The sequence below is a fragment of the Pseudophryne corroboree genome, chromosome 1 (genome assembly GCF_028390025.1).
Source record: "Pseudophryne corroboree isolate aPseCor3 chromosome 1, aPseCor3.hap2, whole genome shotgun sequence".
NCBI classification, from domain to species: Eukaryota; Metazoa; Chordata; class Amphibia; order Anura; family Myobatrachidae; genus Pseudophryne; species Pseudophryne corroboree.
In genome coordinates, this window is record NC_086444.1 from 1,132,296,381 (window position 1) to 1,132,315,743 (window position 19,363).

Below are 19,363 nucleotides of genomic sequence, written 5' to 3' on the forward strand. Positions count from 1 at the left end.
TGAACAGTTTCACCATCAAACTCCGTAAAAAATACTTTCAGAGTTTGAGGAATGTCACATTTTCTACATCTCCTGCGGAGTGTAGAAATTGTGACATTTAAAGGATAACAAATATGCCCCTTAGTGTCTACCACCTCTGATGGGAGGCAATTCCTCTTATCCACTACCCTTTCAGTGAAGCAATTATTCCTTAAATTTCCACTAATCCTTTTTGCGGGCCTTGCTGTAGCTTTTGTATTTACAGTATTATTACCTGACTTAATACTCCTGCCAGGGGTAACGCCTCTCTGCAGCAGTTGTTAATGTTACGCCCCATAACAGTGCCCTAGTTCTTTTTCTGAACCATAGTAGTGCCCTAGTTCACGTTCGGTCACAATGTAGGGCTGCCAGTACACATTATGCAACACAGTACCCCCAGTTCATATTATAACAGTTCTATGTGCCATATTACTGTGCCCGCAGTTCATATTATGCCACACGATAGTGCCTCCAATTCATACTGCCACATTAAAGTGCCCCTGCACATATTATGTAACGTTATAGTGCCCTCCATTTTATTTTATACCACATTACAATGAGCAGGTCCAGGAGCATAACAGTGATCGCAAAAATGCGCTATAGCGCGTATTTTACCCCAGAATTGATGGTGGGGACACAAAAATAAAAAAACACCGGGTCCCTCGGGACGTGCTGTGACCCGCAGCGCTGTCCTGTGCTGTCAATCAGTCCGGTATCCATAACAACGGAGGGAGGAACATGGAAAAGGAGGAGACCATGAAGAGTATGATCTCCCGCCCGCCCCTCATCCTCTGCATGCTCCCCCCCCCCCCCCCCCCCCGATTAACGGCGGAGTCCGCTGCTGTATATACCCGAGGTGGGGGCAGTTCGGTCCCTGTGCCCCCGGCTGGATGCCACCGCCGCTCTCCCCGCTGATCCCCTCTTCTCCCTCCCCACACATGCGGCCGCCCCTTCCGCGTTTTCCGCTCCCCCCTGGCCGCATCCTCTGACTTCAGCCTGGCGGCGTTGTGGCCTCATGCTGATCCATGGACTATACCCCACCGGCCTGACTCCGCTGCTGCTGGCAGTGTCCATGGTGCAGCCCGGAGTGCTCTCTTTACAGGTAAGCAGTGGGAGCCTGGTCCCTGGAGGGTGTTGTTATGGTGGTGGGGTTTCTGCCTGCACTCTCTCCTGCCTCTCAGTCCCTACCCCCTGGTGCCTCAGTCCCTACCCCCTGGTGCCTCAGTCCCTACCCCCTGGAGACTCAGTCCCTACCCCCTGGAGACTCAGTCCCTACCCCCTGGTGCCTCAGTCCCTATCCCCTGGTGCCTCAGTCCCTATCCCCTGGTGCCTCAGTCCCTATCCCCTGGTGCCTCAGTCCCTATCCCCTGGTGCCTCAGTCCCTATGCCCTGGTGCCTGCCTCTGTCCCTGCCTCGGTCTCTACCCCCTGGTGCCTGCCTCTGTCCCTACTCCCTCTGTCCCTACTCCCTGCTATCGTATAAAACATGTATAACGTGTTCTACCTGGCGCAATCTGTATAACGTGTTCTAACTGGTGCAATCTTTATAACGTGCTCTACCTGGCGCAATGTGTGTAATGTGCTCTACCTGGTGCAGTGTGTATAAAGTGTTCTACCTGGCGCAATGTGTGTAACGTGCTCTACCTGGCGCAATGTGTGTAACGTGCTCTACCTGGCGCAGTGTGTGTAACGTGCTCTACCTGGCGCAATGTGTGTAACGTGCTCTACCTGGCGCAATGTGTGTAACGTGCTCTACCTGGTGCAATGTGTGTAACGTGCTCTACCTGGTGCAATGTGTGTAACGTGCTCTACCTGGTGCAATGTGTATAACATGCTTTACCTGGCGCAATGTGTGTAACGTTCTCTACCTGGTGCAATGTGTGTAACGTGCTCTACCAGGTGCAATGTGCATAGGGTGTTCTAACTGGTGCAATCTGTATAACGTGCACTACCTGGTGCAATGTGTATATAACGTGCTCTACCTGTGTGGTGTAATGTGAATTGGTACTGTTATGTGGCCATGCTCTTTCCCCATGAAGCCACACCCCTAAATTTTTGTCCTTGATTTAAAGTGAGGCGGGGGGAGCACCAATTTACTGTCTGCCAAAGGGCACTGAAAGGTCTACTTACAGCTCTGGGGCAGAGTGTCCTGTATGCTACACAGCCCAGCAGCATTGTCACCTCCTGATCCCCCTCGCAATACTTTTGCAGTGTCCAAATCAAGTCTGTTTTTATATTTGAATAATTAATAAGATTAATATGAACCTTCTTTCCGATGGGACCCAGAAAAAGGACAGATAGGACCCCAATTTTTTAAAAGTGAAGGGTCCGTGGGACCCACTTTTTGGGGGGCTCAGCGCGATCACTGCATAACTACAGATATTGTAGACTTCTAGGCAAATGGTTGTAAGAGCCTCTATGTATCACCCAATGGTGTAACTGTGACATGGAAGGTGGCCCCTCTCAGCTCTGGGCCCCATAGCAGCTGCACTCCCTGCACCTATGGTAGCTACACCCTTGTATATAACACATGTAACTGTGACAGGGAAGGTGGCCCCTCTCAGCTCTGGGCCCCATAGCAGCAGCACTCCCAGCATCTATGGTAGCTACACCAGACTCCTGCCTGTGTTAATATTGTCTTTTCTAACACCAACAAAGTTTATGTGCATGTCAGGAGAAAGTCAGTAGTGCTCCAATAAAGGTTACGGAGACCTACACAGGAGTCACCATGTTGGCTAAACCAATGTTCACTCGCTATGACCGGAGGTGCTACTGAGCACAATGCATGGAATATTGGTCTTCTTGAGATCTCTATTACTCCCCATTGGATTCCACACACTAAGGGTTAATAGACAACAGCTAAAATAAGCATCTTCCAGGAAGAAGCCTAAACGGCATGAAGAACAATACTGTGCTAAGAAAGATCAATATGTACCGTGTTACTTGGCAGACTTGCATCTTTAGCTTTTATCGCATGACCCATTAGCTCGGAGATGTCGGTAACGCCGGTGGGAAGCTCTTTCTTCGGGCTGCTGTGGTAACGATCAGCTTCCTTCGCCTGGACGAGCTGCTCATCCAGGGCTTCCTTCTGTAGGAGCAACTTCTGCGTGTGGCCAGCCTGCACTCCAAGCTCCTTCTCCAACGCCAGGATCACCCGCTCCTTGCTCTTAATCTCATCCATCTGAAAGGACAAAAAGGTTACCATTTATTTGACAAGGAAGGCTTCAATGCTACGTCTGGCTTTTTATTGTGATTTTCTACATATTACACACAAAAAAAAAAAATATTGTCCAACCAATTAGCATGCTGGAAAGTTTTTGTTACAATTCTCCTCTCATTTGTTTTGTAGATGTGTATTGAATTTTACTGCATTACTGTGAGTCTGACCCATTCATCCCCCTTTCTATAAAAATCTTCCTTTCCAATGTAGGATCAAGTACCACGTGTCCTATAAACTCTGACGTCATTATAGTAATGTGCCTTCCCGCTCTCAGTAACAGCCTCATGTACAGTAGGCTACACTGAAATAACTAATACACGTACTGGGCAAAACATTACCTGTACTGTACATTTTGGAGCGAGGTACATTTACAATCAGTCAGTTATATCACCACTGACAAATTTAGTTTGAATGACCCCTTTAATACTTAACTGTGAATGCCTATTTTGCATTCACAAATAGATGTACAGTTCTCTGTTACATTCTACTCGTCCAGAAGCAGAGAACCATCAATATATGTGGAAGAATTAGCATAAAATATGTAAAAAAATACAGAACTTCTATTAACAATGACCATAACGGTATACAGCAGTACAGACGGCTAAATGTCCAAGATGTGCAGACACAGGAGCTTACCGCAGCTCTCGTTCCGCTGTTTGAAGTTTGCACGGGTGCTCTGTGCACAAGGTAGAAGGACGGGGTCAGTAACAAATGTGCACATTAAAATAAAAACAACTATCATCAAAAGTAGAGATGTCTATCGCAAGTTGGAGCACTCCCCAAATCATAACTTTGAAAGCAGGAAGTACAAGACTGAAAGGGAGGGGCACATTTTATATATGCAATGTTTCGAAGATTAAGAGCGTAACTTTACAGTTACATTTCTACACTCCAAACTGTTCACGTACTTTGCATGACATTAATAAAAAAATAAAAAAAGGTCTAGTACACAGCCTCTCAAAGTTTTGTTGTACAATAAATGGAAAAACTAAGAATAGTAGAATACCCCACTCCCCAGATCAGTGCAGTTCAACTCATAGGCCGCAGGCTTGACATGGTGCGGCTCTAAACCAGTGTTTCCCAATGTTGGTTCTCAAGGCACACTAAAGCTGGGTACACACTAGAAGACTTTTTGAACGATATTGGCAATTAAACATTTTTTAAACAACGTTTTTGTCAAATCGTCCAGTGTGTACGCACTATAACGTCAATGATGCAAGCTCCCGCGGGTCATTAACGGTGTCTTCTGTCGTCTGTCCATTCAGGTCAATTTTGGCTATGTCATTAACGACAAAGTGCATATCGTCCAGTGTGTAGGCTATGAACGACATGTTAAAATAGGCTGAAAGCCAACAATTTGGTAATACCAGACATTGGTCATTTGTAAAAATCGCTCAGTGTGTACGTACCATATCATTTGTCCGGTACTCCGGGAAGTTCAAGGGAAAAAGTTAATTGATATCATACCTCCCAACATTTGAAACCAATGGAGAGGGATATCTGTGCGCCCCGACCAAAAAAGGGATGTGACCTGTGGAAAGGGGCGTGGCTTCACCGGAGAGAGTCACGATCGCAAGCCATGTCCAGCGCTCTGTGAGCTGCAGGCATGCCCCCTTTCACTCTGTCTCCACTGAATAGACACTGTGCAGTGCACATGCACACAGCGTCTATTCACCGCTACTTTGCTAAGCAGAGCAACACTGACAGGAGCCTCCCAACTAACCCCCCCCCCCCCCCCTCCATGGGATACTGCGGCCCGTGGGTGGGACAGTTCCAAAAAAACATGGCTGTCCCGCGAAAATAGGGACAGTTGGGAGGTATGCAATATCGTTCATGTCGTTTAGTGTGTACCCAGCTTAACAGTCCAGGTTTTAGTGATATCCATATTGCGCAAATATAGTTAATTAGTACCTCAGGTGTTCTGATTTAAGTCTGAACTCAAGTAAGGCTATCCGTAAAACCTGGACTGTCAGTGTGCCTTGAGGCTCAAGTTTGAGAAACTGCTCTACACAATTTAGCAAGAACATCTTTCAATATTGAGACCTCCATTTTTGTCCCAAACTCCGCAAATACAGTACAGGTTTTAAGGATATCCATGCTTGAATCCAGTTGGGTAAATCAAGTAGACTAAAGGTACTAATTAAGTCACCTGTGCTCAAGAATGGATCTCCTTAAAACCTGGACTGTAATGGCAGAGCTTGGTAGCTGCCTTATGAAAATGTTTTTGGGGGATTTTTATGTTTTGCCTTTTTAATTTATTTTAAATTCAGAAGTCTCCCCGGATTCGCTCCCTTAAATCTTGGTGGTTTCATTGTTTGAAACAAATGTGATCTCACTGGATGGTATCTCCAATCTGAGATATGTACTGCCCTGCACTTGGATTGGATTGGAGGTGACTGGTAAAATATAGATGTGACCTCTAGCCTCAAAATGCCATGCAGCTAGAGATGCCTGATGTGGGCGAGCCTCCAGGTCCTGTGTAACTCTACAAGTGTCGTAAGTCTTTTTTGCCTAAAAAGCATCTTAGATGCAATTTGACTAGCACACTCCAGGGGACTATGTTGATTAATTTGTTATGTCACTCTTGAATATTGTGTGTGCCTGAGGGCCTAATTCAGGCCTGACTGCAGCAGCAAAATCTTTCTCTAATGGGCAAAACCATGTGCACTGCAGGTGTGGCAGATATAACGTGCAGAGAGAGTTAGATTTGCATACCTCCCAACTTTCTGTTCTTGTGGAGCGGGACACTCACGCGGCAAAGCCGCGCGCCCCCCCGAGAAGGGGGCGTGCTCTATGGAAAAGGGGGTGGCTTCGCGGGAGGACCCGCGATCGCGAGCCACGCCCCCCCATTTTCGTCACTGAGGGGCAGTGAGGGGCAGACTGAGCAGCTGGCATGCTCCCCCTCACTCCACTGAATTGACGCTTTGCGCATGCGCACAGCGTCGATTGACAGAGCCTCCCAACTGCCCCCCCCCCCCCACCGCGGGACACTGTGGCCCGCGGGTGGGACAGTCCCCAAAAAACGGGACTGTCCCGCGAAAATCGGGACAGTTGGGAGGTATGGATTTGGGTGGGTTATTTGGTTTCTGTGCAGAGTAAATACTGGCTGCTTTAATTTTACACTGCAATTTAGATTTCAGTTTCAACACACCCCACCCAAATCTCACTCTCGCTGCACATGTTATATGCCCCCCCCCCCCCCTGTAGTGCACATGGTTTTGCTGCTGCGGTCAGGTCTGAATTAGGCCCCGAGTCTGTACACGGAGCACAACAGAACTTCTATTGGAAAAAAGCTGCAGCTGCTACATTGTAGCACTTTGTATACAGATTCGAAGACTCAGTCACACACAGATATACAAGAGTCATATCACATCAATCAGCACAGACTACTGGAGCCCGATTCAGATTATTTATTACCAATTCTTTACATAGCGCACACATTAGGCAGCGCTTTACAGAGATTATTTGGCCATTCACATAATTCCCTGTGCCTGTGGAGTTTACAATCTATATTCCCTACCACATGTTCACGCACACACATTCATGGTAGGGTTAATTTAAAGTAATGGACACTGGTACTTTGCAGCATGAGGCACAAGAGCGTTGGGAGCTGAATCAGGCCCCTGGTGCATCCTAGCTGCATCACAAAGCATATAATACAACGCTAGGAGAGACTCACGGGACCTGGCGCACAGACAGCAATGATGTACTGTATGAGGACACATCTGTAGGCTAGTGCTTTTGTCCATGTGCATCACGTTTGAATAGTTTTTTTTGTGTCTTTTTTTGTTTTAAAGTTCTTTGCAAAAAAAAAAAAAGTCCTCAAACTACCAATAGTTTGGATATGCTTTAACCAGTCAATCTGGAGTCAATTCAATTAGACGTGATGATCTTGCGGGTGCGAGTCAACACGGCAGCGGACGCACTTTATGAAAGGCTGAATTCGCACAAAAGTGCTCACCACCCCCTAGAGGTCAAAGCAATTTTGCCGTAGCCGGTGTTGAAATTCCGTGGAACAGCACATCGCACCCTTTGCAGCTAATTGGAGCAACCCCTTATTTAGTGTGCAACACTTAAATTGAATAGCCTGCTGAGATCTTATTATAGATAGATGACTCTTTGATTAAACAGAATGTTTTAAATTATCACTGAAACTAAGAATAATGAGTGGCTCTTCTTCAGGTCAAAGGGCTGCACATGTGGCCCTTGGAGTGTATGTAACAGGTAGCCCACCAGTGGTTTACGGCTTAATCTCACCAATAAGGTGTGCGCAAGTATCACTTTTTATTACAAAAGATGGTGATGTACCGCCACTCTATACTACATCCTACTGTGAGTGTCAGTAAATGCCCCCCCACCCCAAAATCCCTCAATAGCGGAAGCGAGAAGCAACAATGCTGTAAAAACCGGTATTTCAGCTGTTCGTTACCTTACATTTGTAGTGTTAGACATACAGTAATAAAACGTACATGTTGGTATACAAAGGTCCACAACACTTGTTACACAGCTTTTTCTACTGCAAACTTTGCATGAGTCACGGAATAGTTGCAAATGGAACTGTCCGTTGTCATGGATTGCAGCCTTTGTGACGGGAGGACACTGTAGGATGTGTTCAGACGTCTTATCCTCATTAGCCCATGCATAAAACTTTGCCCAGACAGCGTTACCCCCCATCAAGCAAGACTTGGGATGGTACATGATTTATTACAAAACACCTTTTATAAGTAAGAAAAAAAACTCTGCAAGGAGTAATCACTATCTGCCAAAAGCCTCAAGAAAAGGACTAGTGACTGACCGCATGGAACAATGCAGGGCGGACACAGCGCAACAGGCAATGCCAGGCTGCATTCAGATCATTAGTATTCACTGCAAAGTTTTCTCTGCCTGCGGTGGCCAAGGCGACTTCTGTCAGGGAGCTTACTGAAATACAAGTAGGGGTTTGTGATTTCGGGAGATTATCTATAGAGCATGACAGATGATTATTAGCAGTTACTTATACAACGCCAGCATATTCTTTTGTGATTTACAAAACAGTAATGGAACCAGACCTGCTCACAATCAATAGGAAGTCACAAGACCAGACAACTAAACATCATCCCAGCACAATTCTATGACATATAATCTTCCAGCAAAGCTATTTTAGCATGGCGCTGCCCCATACCCGATTTTAAAATGGAAAAATGCTTCCTGCCCTTATGATGGCGTCAGCCGTCTCAGCCCTGCGATCGCCTCTGCCTGACTGACAGGCAGAGGCGGTCGCTGGGCGGGCCAGCGGCGTTTGGTCGCTGTTTTAGGAGTGCAATCCGGGCAACGCAGGAGTGTACGGACCGTGCGGGAGGCGGGCTGCGAGACATCACATGCAGCCGTTGTGACCCGAACAGCGACGAGTAGCTCCCTGCCAGCACGCAGGAGCTGCGCTGGTAGGGAGCTACTCTCCAAGTACAAAAGCATCGCTGCTGTGCGATGCTTTTGTATTTGTGCGGTGGGGTAGGGTCTGACATGCGGGGCGGACTAGCCATGTGCCGGGCGTCCCCCCGCATTTCAGGGAAGCTGATCTACGATCAGGTCTGAATTTGGCCCTATGTTTCAAATATAGCAATTTGTACTGTTAAACTGAGTGTCACGAGTAGGGTATGTACAAAAACAAGAAGACTAAAGAGAATGCAAGCTTATTAGTTTGTCTGTTAATAACAAGGGTAAAAAACTAAGCAGCTGGTTTGCTGGGGCTTGGAATCAGACGGCTCCCTAAAGCCTAAATACAGCATTTACTAAAGGTCGGTTTGGAGGTCTAAAAGGAGCCGTCATCGATGTTGTCTGTTTGAAATCCCCTTATGCCACTGCATAGCCACCACGGTCAACGCGCTATGGTTTTAAAGCAGTCAAAGAATCATAAGGTTTAGAACCTGACGCTTAGTAGATCTGGGGTATCTGTAATTTTAATAGTTAAAATATTAATGGTCATTCGATGTGGAGTTGTTTTACAAAGTGTAGTGGTTTCGAGGTTAGTAAATCTGTGGGATGCCATATCGCCAATAAACTGCAGCAAAAAGCGCAGGGATTTCAACACGCAGAGTTAATCACACTCCCAGTCTTGTTTTATGATGGTTCCAAACTGTGAACTGCTGTGTAGTTATACTATATAAAGATTAAATAATAAAATAAGATACAGAGTAGAGTTTAGCTTAAAAGTTTGACCAGCAACTGCAATGTCACCTTGTCCACTTCCACCCAGGTCAGAGGTCTTGTTGAGTTCTGCGAGTTGTGTTTATAGTGTCGCAGCCATTACTGGATAACTCGGTGCAAATAGGTTTTGTTATGTAATCTGACCTTTCATAACCGTCATCGTGGGAAAGCAGAGTAAGCTCTGAGACATGGAATGAACACAGAATACCTGCCTATTTAATTCACCAACAGTCAGCTCAATAGAAAACAAAAATAGTTTTCATGTTCACTGTCATTTTTGTTTCGTGTCTAATCTCCAAACCTTCAAATATTTAGAGGAAGATGCATCAAACCTTCTAAAGAAGTGATGAAGCGGCCCATCGCACCCAATCAGCTTCTACTTATTTTATAGACTATTTGATAAATGCTAGCTAGAAACCGATTGGTTAATGAAACTTGGCAACACTTTAAAAGGTTTGATAAATTTCCCCCATACTGAGCTTACTGAAGCTGGGTACACACCATGAGATGGGGCAGCCCAGAGACTGTGCGGTGCGATCTAACAATACATCACACACGGCATGATCCGCTGTACGACGAAGTGATGCATCATAACCCTGCATGAAACCGAAGGTAAGGAAGGCCCTGCTTACAATCTAAAGGGTCCCACACATTATACAACTCGCAAACTTCCGATGTAATGTCGCTATCAATTTCCCTTGAACTCCCCGGCAGCTCTGGAAAAACTAGAACATGCAAAGTGTTCATTTTGACAAACGACGTAACGAACGATATGCTCCAAATCCTGCAGTAGGGAAGATCTGAAGATACGACAAACGACCCGCGGGACTGCGCATTGGATAGTTATCGTTCCTGAAAACAGCACGGTTTTAAACGCTTTATCGTTCAGATGCGTCGAAATTGTGCATAAAATCGTGTAGTGTGGGCACCTTATGACGTGTGGGAAACAAGTGACATATAATGTAATGGAAATAACAATTGTAGATGCTGGTGACAAAGCATTATCTGCCACCAATACTGATGCTGTCATTGCTACATATTTTATTGCCACAAGATGGCAGTGTGGCAGGAGTTCAGGTTAGCACTACTATCATTTATTTATGGTATCCGATTGATAGGTCAAAGGTGAAAATGTAGACAAGCACTAGATGGACACTAAATGGTCGACATACATATGGTCAACAAGTACAAATGGTCGACATGGCAATGGTCAACACGGGTGTGGTTCATAGGTTCGACCACACTTAGGTTTGACAGTAACTAAGTCGACACCCAAAATAGGTCGACACAAGCATTAGGTCGACAGGACAAAAGGTCGACCTGAGTTTTTTGGAGAGAAAAAATTGGTGTCGTTTTCTTCAAAGAGTGACCGGGAACCCCAATTAGTGCACAGTGTTCCCTTGCGGCTTCGGGCAAGGTGCCTCACTCCACTACCCCTGCGCTCGGCACAGGTTACAGTTCCCAATTGTAGTCCATGTGGATCGTAAAGTATGGAAAAGTCCAAAAAACAAGAAAAAAAAAAATTGTGAAAAACTCATGTTGACCTTTTGTCACGTTGACCTAGTACATGTCGACCTAGTGTCTATGTCAACCTACAAACCATGTCGCGCTAATGCATGTCAACCAAAAGTGGTCAACCTAATGACTGTCGACCTAAGTGTGGTGGACCTAGAGACCGGATACCGGTCACCACAGCATATGGTCGACAGGAGTTATTTTTATCTTCATTTTTAGGATTTTTTACATACTTTACCATCCACGTGGACTACAATTCAGAACGGTAACCTTAGCAAGTGAAATGAGGCACCTTGCCCGTGGCTGTGAGCCATGAGGGGGGGAACACGGTACACTAATTGGGGGTCCATGAGCTGGAAGGGAAATTGTGACACCAACATCAGAAACGCATGTTGACCTTTTCATTTGTTGACCTTCTCACTGTCGACCCTTTTAGCCACAACCTTATTTATTACCAGTAGAGATGAGCGGATTTGGTTTTACTCGGATTTACTCAGTTCTCAAAACGGCATTTTATTGGCTCATGGATGTCACGTGTTTTGAATAGCCAATAAGATGCCGTTTTGAGAACAGAGTAAATCCGAGTAAAACCGAATCCGCTCATCTCTATATACCAGTTTCTGCTGTTCTTTACAGAGGCTTTTTGCCCATTCACATCAGTCCCTGACCCAGTGGAGCTTACAATCTATATTCCATATCACATGCACAGTACTGTAGGGTTCATTTTTTGTCAGAAGCCAATTACCATAGCAGCGTATTTGTGAATTGTGGGAGGAAACCTATATTATTTTAAATAAATATTTTACTAAAACCTCCTACCACAATCTTACATATGACTCACAATATTTTCAGCATATAAAGAAACGGTTGCTTATTATTTATTTAGATAGGATCAAGAATATTTTACAGTGTTGTACAGAGTATACAGATATGTCCACTTGCATCTAGCCTCCCAACACGTTAAACAGCCGTTCTAGTCACGCCATGCTGTGCGCTGAACATTTTTGTGCAACTTTTTCTATTAAAATGCATATTATTCACAAAATGATGCAAATAAGACACACAAGCAGCTTATGCTGATTAAAATGATATGCGGCATGCCTATATTCTGTGTGCGACCGCGGTTGTATCTGCATATAAAATGTTACGCTACAGTGTACGTCCTAGAGGATGCTGGGGACTCCGTAAGGACCATGGGGTATAGACGGGCTCCGCAGGAGACGGGCACTCTAAAGACTTTAGGATAGAATGGGTGTGGACTGGCTCCTCCCTCTATGCCCCTCCTCCAGACCTCAGTTAGATCCTGTGCCCAGAGGAGACTGGGTGCATTGCAGGGGAGCTCTCCTGAGTTTCTCTGAGAAAGACTTTTGTTAGGTTTTTTATTTTCAGGGAGCACTGCTGGCAACAGGCTCCCTACATCGTGGGACTGAGGGGAGAGAAGCAGACCTACTTAAATGATGGGTTCTGCTTCTTAGGCTACTGGACACCATTAGCTCCAGAGGGTCGGAACACAGGTCTCATCCTCGTCGTTCGTCCCGGAGCCGCGCAGCCGTCCCCCTCACAGAGCCGGTAGATAGAAGCCGGGTGAGTATGAGAAGAAAGAAGACTTCAAAAGGCGGCAGAAGGCTTCAGATCTTCACTGAGGTAATGCGCAGCGGTAACGCTGCACGCCATTGCTCCCAACACACACACAGAAGGCACTGTACGGGTGCAGGGCGCAGGGGGGGCGCCCTGGGCAGCAATTATTACCCCATAAACAGCACTGGCACAGATATTAGATACAGCTGAGGCAATATAGATATATATTATAAAACCCCCGCCAGTATAAAGAAATTGAGCGGGACTGAAGCCCACCGTCGAGGGGGCGGGGCTTGTTCCTACAGCACTAACCAGCGCCATTTTTCTCCACAGCATGCTGCAGAGAAGTGCTCCCAGACTCTCCCCTGCTGAACAATAACAGGGGACAAAAACGAGGGGGGGGGCACATTTATTTGGTGCAGTTTGTACTAATATATATATATATAGCGCTATTTAGGCTGGGGCCATGTTTTCAGCATATTGTGGCGCTGGGTGTGTGCTGGCATTCTCTGTCTCTGTCTCTCCAAAGGGCCTTATTGTGGGTCAGTCCCCATATTTCTTTATCCCAGTGTGTGTGGGGGTGTCAGTACGTGCGTGTCGACATGTCTGAAGCGGAAGGCTCGTCTTGGGAGGTAGCGGAGCAGATGGTGGTGGTGTCTCCATCGGCACAGCCGGCACCTGATTGGGTGGACATGTGGAATGTTTTTGAATGATAATGTGGCTTTATTACAGATTGGACAAAGCAGAGTCCAAAGACAAGCAGGGAATTAACCCATGGCTTTTACTATGTCCCAGGACCCTTCAGGGTCCCATAAATGTCCCTTTACCCAGTTAGCAGACACTGATACCGACACGGATTCCGACTCCAGTGTCGACTAGGATGATGCAAGGTTGCACCCATGGGTCGCGACAGTATTCAATATAGGTTTATTGCAATAAACGTTGTTTTGCATATCACATATCTGTCCCTGACACGAGGGTCTGCATATTTGAAGAAAAATAACCTAACTCATCTCATGGGCTGACCGTGTTATTTAAAACAGCTTGGGAGACTCCTGACATTAGACTGCAGGTTCCAAAGGGTATTATTATGGTGTATCCTTTCTCCCCAAAGGACAGATTACGGTGTGAATCCTCGTCCACGCTGGACAAGGCCCTAACGCCCTGGTCCGAGAAGGTAGCATTACCGTCCCCTGATATGGTGGCCCTATAGGATCCTGCGGATACTAAGCAGGAATCTACCTTAAAAATAAATTTTATACGTCTGCTGGAGCCCTATTTAGACCTGCAGTAGCGTCTGCATGGGTAGGTAACGCAATTACAGCTTGGGCTGGAAACTTGTCGTCTAACATTGACACCCTAGGTAAAGATAGTATGGTGTTGGCCTTAGGTCACATCAAGGAAGCAGCACTATATATGAGGCTGCGAGAAGGCTAAGGCCATGGCAGGTTCTGCTAGTAGGTCCCTGTGGACCAGTCAATGGACAGGTGATGCTCACTCAGAGTCATATGCAAGCTTTACCTTGCAAGGGTGAAGTTTTCTTTGGGGAGGGTCTCGCGGGCCTGGTTTTCACAGCTACCGCGGATAAGTCGTCTTTTTTGGCCTTATGCTCCCCCACAGCAAATGGAAACACCCTAATAACAGATGCAGTCCTTGCGGTCACGTAAGTTCAGAAAGGGGCGTGGCTTTATTTCCTCGCCAAAGGTAGAGGTAGAGGGAAAAGATCACCGGCTACAGCCAGTTCACAGAAAAAGTGTCCTCCCCGGCCTCTACCACATAAATCAAAGAGGTGCTTCCACACAGATTTTCAAATCGGCCTTGCCAGCTACTTCCCCAGAGAGGAAAGTAGGTTTGGCTGCCATACTAAAGCTGGGTCAACAGCAGGTGTTAATCATGGTTCCCCTAGTGCAACAGGGAAAAGGGTTTTATTCAGCCCTATTTGTGGTCCAAGAGCCGGATGGCTCGGTCAGACCAATTCAGAATCTAAAATCCCTAAACCTACATTTAAAGAGGTTCAAATTCAAGATGGAATCTCTCAAGACAAGGATATCCAGCCTGGAAAGGGGGGGATTTTATGGTGTCACTAGACAAAGGATGCATACCTTCATGTCCTCATATATCCTCCTCATCGGGCGTACCTAAGGTTCGCTGTACAGGATTGACAGTACCAGTTTCAGACGTTGCCGTTGGGGCTTTCTACGGGCCCGAGAATTTCACCAAGGTAATGGCGGAAATAATGGTACTCCTGCACAAACAAGGGGTCACAAGTATCGCATACTAGGACGATCTCCTGATAAAAGCGAGTTCAGGGGAACAGTTATTAAAGACAGTGTCTCTCTCCCTGAGAGTACTACAACAGCACAGCTGGATTCTAAATTGACAAAAGTAGCAGTGGGTTCCGACAACTCGGTTGTATTTTTTTGGGCATGATTCTGGATACAGAAAAACAGAGGGGTATTTCTCCCAGTAGAAAAGAGCTCAGGAACCCCAGAACATGATCAAAGACCTGTTAAAGCCTATAAGAGTGTCAGTCCATCAATGCACTAGAGTACTGGGAAAAATGGTGGCGACCTACGAGGCCATCCCCTTCGGCAGGTTTCATGCGAGGACTTTTCAGTGGGACCTTCTGGGCAAGTGGTCCGGGTCCAATCTTCAAATACATCAGAAAATAACCCTGTCCCCCAGGGCCAGGGTGTCTCTCCTGTGGTGGCTGCAGAGTGCTCACCTTCTAGAGGGTCGCAGGTTCGGCATTCACGACTGGGTTTTGGTGACCACGGACGCGAACCTCCGAGGATGAGGAGCAGTCACACAATGAAGGAATTTTCAGGGACTATGGTCAAGCTAGGAGACCTGTCTACACATCAACATACTGGAATTGAGGGCCATATACAACGGCCTACGACAAGCGGAGAATCTTCTTCGCGACCTACCGGTTCTGATTCAATCAGACAACGTCACAGCCGTGGCTCATGTAAACCGCAAGGAGGGACAAGGAGAAGAGTGGCAATGGCGGAAGCCACCAGGATTCTGCGCTGGGCAGAAAATCACGTAAGCGATCTGTCAGCGGTATTCATTCCGAGAGTGGACAACTGGGAAGTAGACTTCCTCAGCAGACATGATCTCTATCCAGGAGAGTGGGGGACTTCATCAAGAAGTTTTTGCAGAGATAACAAGTCTTTGAGGGCTTCCTCAAATAGACATGATGGCGTCACGCCTCAACAAGAAGCTTCGGAGGTATTGTGCCAGGTCAAGGGACCCGCAGGCAGTAGCGGTGGACACCCTGGTGACACCATGGGTGTTTCAGTCGGTCTAGTGTTCCCTCCTCTTCCTCTCATCTCAAAAATATTGAGAATCATAAGACGAAAAAGAGTGCAGACAATACTCATTGTTCCAGATTGGCCTCGAAGGGCCTTGTATTCAGATCTTCAGGAGATGCTCACAGAAGATCCTTGGCCTCTTCCTCTTAAGGAGGACTGGTTGCAGCAGGGGCCCTGCGTGTTCCAAGACTTATCGCGGTTACGTTTGATGGCATGGCGGTTGAACACCAAATCCTAGCTGGGAAGGGTATTCCGGAAGAAGTCATCCCTACTCTGATAAAGGCTAGGAAGGAGGTGACGGCGAAACATTATCACCGTATCTGGAGGAAGTATGTTTCTTGGTGTGAAGCCAAGAATGCTCCTGCAGAAGACTTCCACTTGGGCCAGTTTCTCCACTTTCTACAGACTGGAGTGGAGATGGGCCTAAAGTTAGGCTCCATTAAGGTACAGATTTCGGCCTTTTCTATATTCTTCCAGAAAGAATCGGCTTCTCTCCCAGAAGTCCAGACTTTTGTAAAGGGAGTGCTGCACATCCAGCCTCCTTTTGTGCCCCCAGTGGCACCATGGGACCTTAACGTGGTGTTACAGTTCCTGAAATCTCACTGGTTTGAGCCTTTTCAAACTGTTGAGTTAAAATTTCTCACTTGGAAGGTGGTCATGTTGTTGGCCTTGGCATCTGCAAGGCGGGTGTCCAAATTGGCGGCCTTGTCTCATAGGAGCCCCTATCTCATTTTCCATGTGGAAAGAGCAGAATTGAGGACTCGTCCTCAATTTTTGCCTAAGGTGGTGTCATCATTTCATATGAACCAACCTATTGTGGTGCCTGTGGCTACAGGAGAGTTGGAGGATTCCAAATCCCTTGATGTAGTCAGGGCCTTAAAAATTTACATAGCCAGGACGGCTCGAATTAGGAAAACAGAAGCGCTGTTTGTCCTGTATGCAGCCAACAAGGTTGGCGCTCTTGCTTCTAAGCAGACTATTGCTCGCTGGATCTGTAACACGATTCAGCAGGCTCATTCTACGGCTGGATTGCCGGTACCAAATTTGGTAAAGGCCCATTCCACTAGGAAGGTGGGCTCTTCTTGGGCGGCTGCCCGAGGAGTCTCGGCTTTACAGCTTTGCCGAGCGGCTACTTGGTCGGGTTCAAACACTTTTGCTACATTCTTCAAGTTTGATACCCTGGCTGAGGAGGACCTCAAAGTTTGCTCAATCGGTGCTGCAGAGTCATCCGCACTCTCCCGCCCGGTTTGGAGCTTTGGTATAATCCCCATGGTCCTTACAGAGTCCCCAGCATCCTCTAGGACGTAAGAGAAAATAAGATTTTAAACCTACCGGTAAATCTTTTTCTCTTAGTCCGTAGAGCATAGGTCTTCAACCTGTGGCCCTCCAGCTGCTGCGGAACTACACATCCCAGCATGCCCTGCCTCAGTTTTACCATGCCTTAATAGCAAAACTGTGGCAGGGCATGGTGGGATGTGTAGTTCCGCAGCAGCTGGAGGGCCACAGGTTGAAGACCCATGCCGTAGAGGATGCTGGGCGCCTGTCCCAGTGCGGACATATTTCTGCATGACTTGTATATAGTTGTTGCTTACATAAGGGTTATGTTACAGTTAAGATCAGTCGTTGGCTGATACTGTTTTGTTCATACTGTTAACTGGTTGCGTATATTCCAGGTTATACGGTGTGGATGGTGTGGGATGGTATGAATCTCGCCCTTAGATTAACAAAAATCCTTTCCTCGTACTGTCCGTCTTCTCCGGGCACAGTTTCTCTAACTGAGGTCTGGAGGAGGGGCATAGAGGGAGGAGCCAGTGCACACCCATTCTATCCTAAAGTCTTTAGAGTGTCCATGTCTCCTGCGGAGCCCGTCTATACCACATGGTCCTTACGGAGTCCCCAGCATCCTCTACGGACTAGGAGAAAAAGTTTTACCGGTAGGTTTAAAATCTTATTTTTTCTAATAATCACTGTAATGTAGCATTACCTATACAGATACAGACACAGTCACACACAGAATGAAGGCATGCCACATATTTTAATCAGCAGACTCTGTTTGTGCGTCCTATTCACATAGCAATGCGAACAACACGCATTTTCGACCAAAAAAAAAAAAAAAGACACCCAACACTAACGGAGTTGCAAAGGACCTGTCAGCTCACTCACGCCAGGCATCTCCCACTGCATGATGTATTGAGGTAAGACGTATGAGGACACATCTGTAATGTAATAGTTCAATCAGTCCCTGCCACATTGGAATTTACAGTCTATGTACTAAGCTTTGGAGAGAGATAAAGTTCTCACCAACTAGCTTCTGTGATTTTTCAAACCCAATCTGGTACTATGGGGTCTGTTCATGAAGCAGTAAAAAGTGAAGTGAGCCAGTGGAGAAGTTATTAGGCATAATCTTATAGAATTCACTTTATAAATGTTACCTCAACACTTATTGGTTGCCATGGACAACTTCTCCACTCATTTCACTTTATCTCTCTCCAAGACTTAGTACATAGACCCCTAAATTCCCAGAACACACACATGCACTTCAGGGCTGGATAGAGGGGCCTATTTATGAAGCAGTGAAAAGAGTGGAGAAGTGAGCCAGTGGAAACGTTGCCCCTGATAACCTATCAGCTGCTACTTATAATATTATAGAATGCACTTTATAAATGTTACCTCAACACTGATGACAAGTTGCCCATGACAACCAATCAGTGTTGAGGTAACATTTATAAAGTGCATTCTATAATATTATAAGTAGCAGCTGATAGGTTGTCATGGGCAACGTTTCCACTGGCTCACTTCTCCACTCTTTTCACTGCTTCATAAATTGGCCCCTCTATCCGGCCCTGAAGTGCATGTGTGTGTTCTGGGAATTTAGGGGTCTATGTACTAAAATAGTGTTCACGCTAGGCTGTTTTAGCAGGGCGCAGCGCCCTGCCCAATTTTTTAAGGAAAAAACCCACCCTGCCCTTTCTGCGGCACCCTAAAACAGCCACCCGCTTTCTGCCCACCCAGCGTGTAAAGATGCCGTGCGCATGCGCGAGGTATCCATTCACGCTGTGAGAGAGCTTGGGGGAAGCCCAGCACCTCTGTAGGTGCTGGGGACGCCCCCAAGTGACGCCGCCGGCCGCCCACGCCCCCCGTCTGTGGGCTGACCCGCCCACTTGCATTACGTATATGGACTACGCCTCCTATTTGCATGACCACTTTTTAGCGCATGCGCTTATGCCCCTCACGGACCAGCGCCCTGCCCTGCCTGTTTCCTAGAGTGAACACTACTAAGCCTTGGAGAGAGATAAAGTGAAAAGAGCGGAGAAGTTGTCCATGGCAACCAAAAAGTGTTGAGGTAATATTTATAAAGTGAATTCTATAAGATTATGCGTAGCAACTTCTCCACTACTATGAGCTAGAAAAAGCGCACACACTATGGGGGTCATTCAGATCTGATCGCACGCTGCAGTTTTTTGTAGCCGTGCGATCGGGTCTGAACAGCGCAATTCGTGGGGGCTGCAATGCACAGGCGCGTCGCTGGCAGC

The 19,363-nt window shown here is 46.7% G+C and overlaps 1 protein-coding gene across 11 annotated transcripts in view; it reads right to left on the reverse strand.

The window, feature by feature from the left end:
- The window catches only part of JAKMIP1 (janus kinase and microtubule interacting protein 1), a 342,118-nt gene that overhangs the window by 175,451 nt on the left and 147,304 nt on the right, over positions 1-19,363 (reverse strand). For all 11 annotated transcript variants that reach the window (XM_063923480.1, XM_063923560.1, XM_063923546.1 and 8 more), the window contains exon 4: positions 2,953-3,198. In XM_063923480.1, the coding sequence (XP_063779550.1) occupies positions 2,953-3,198 (246 nt within the window). The remainder of the gene's footprint in view (positions 1-2,952; positions 3,199-19,363) is intronic.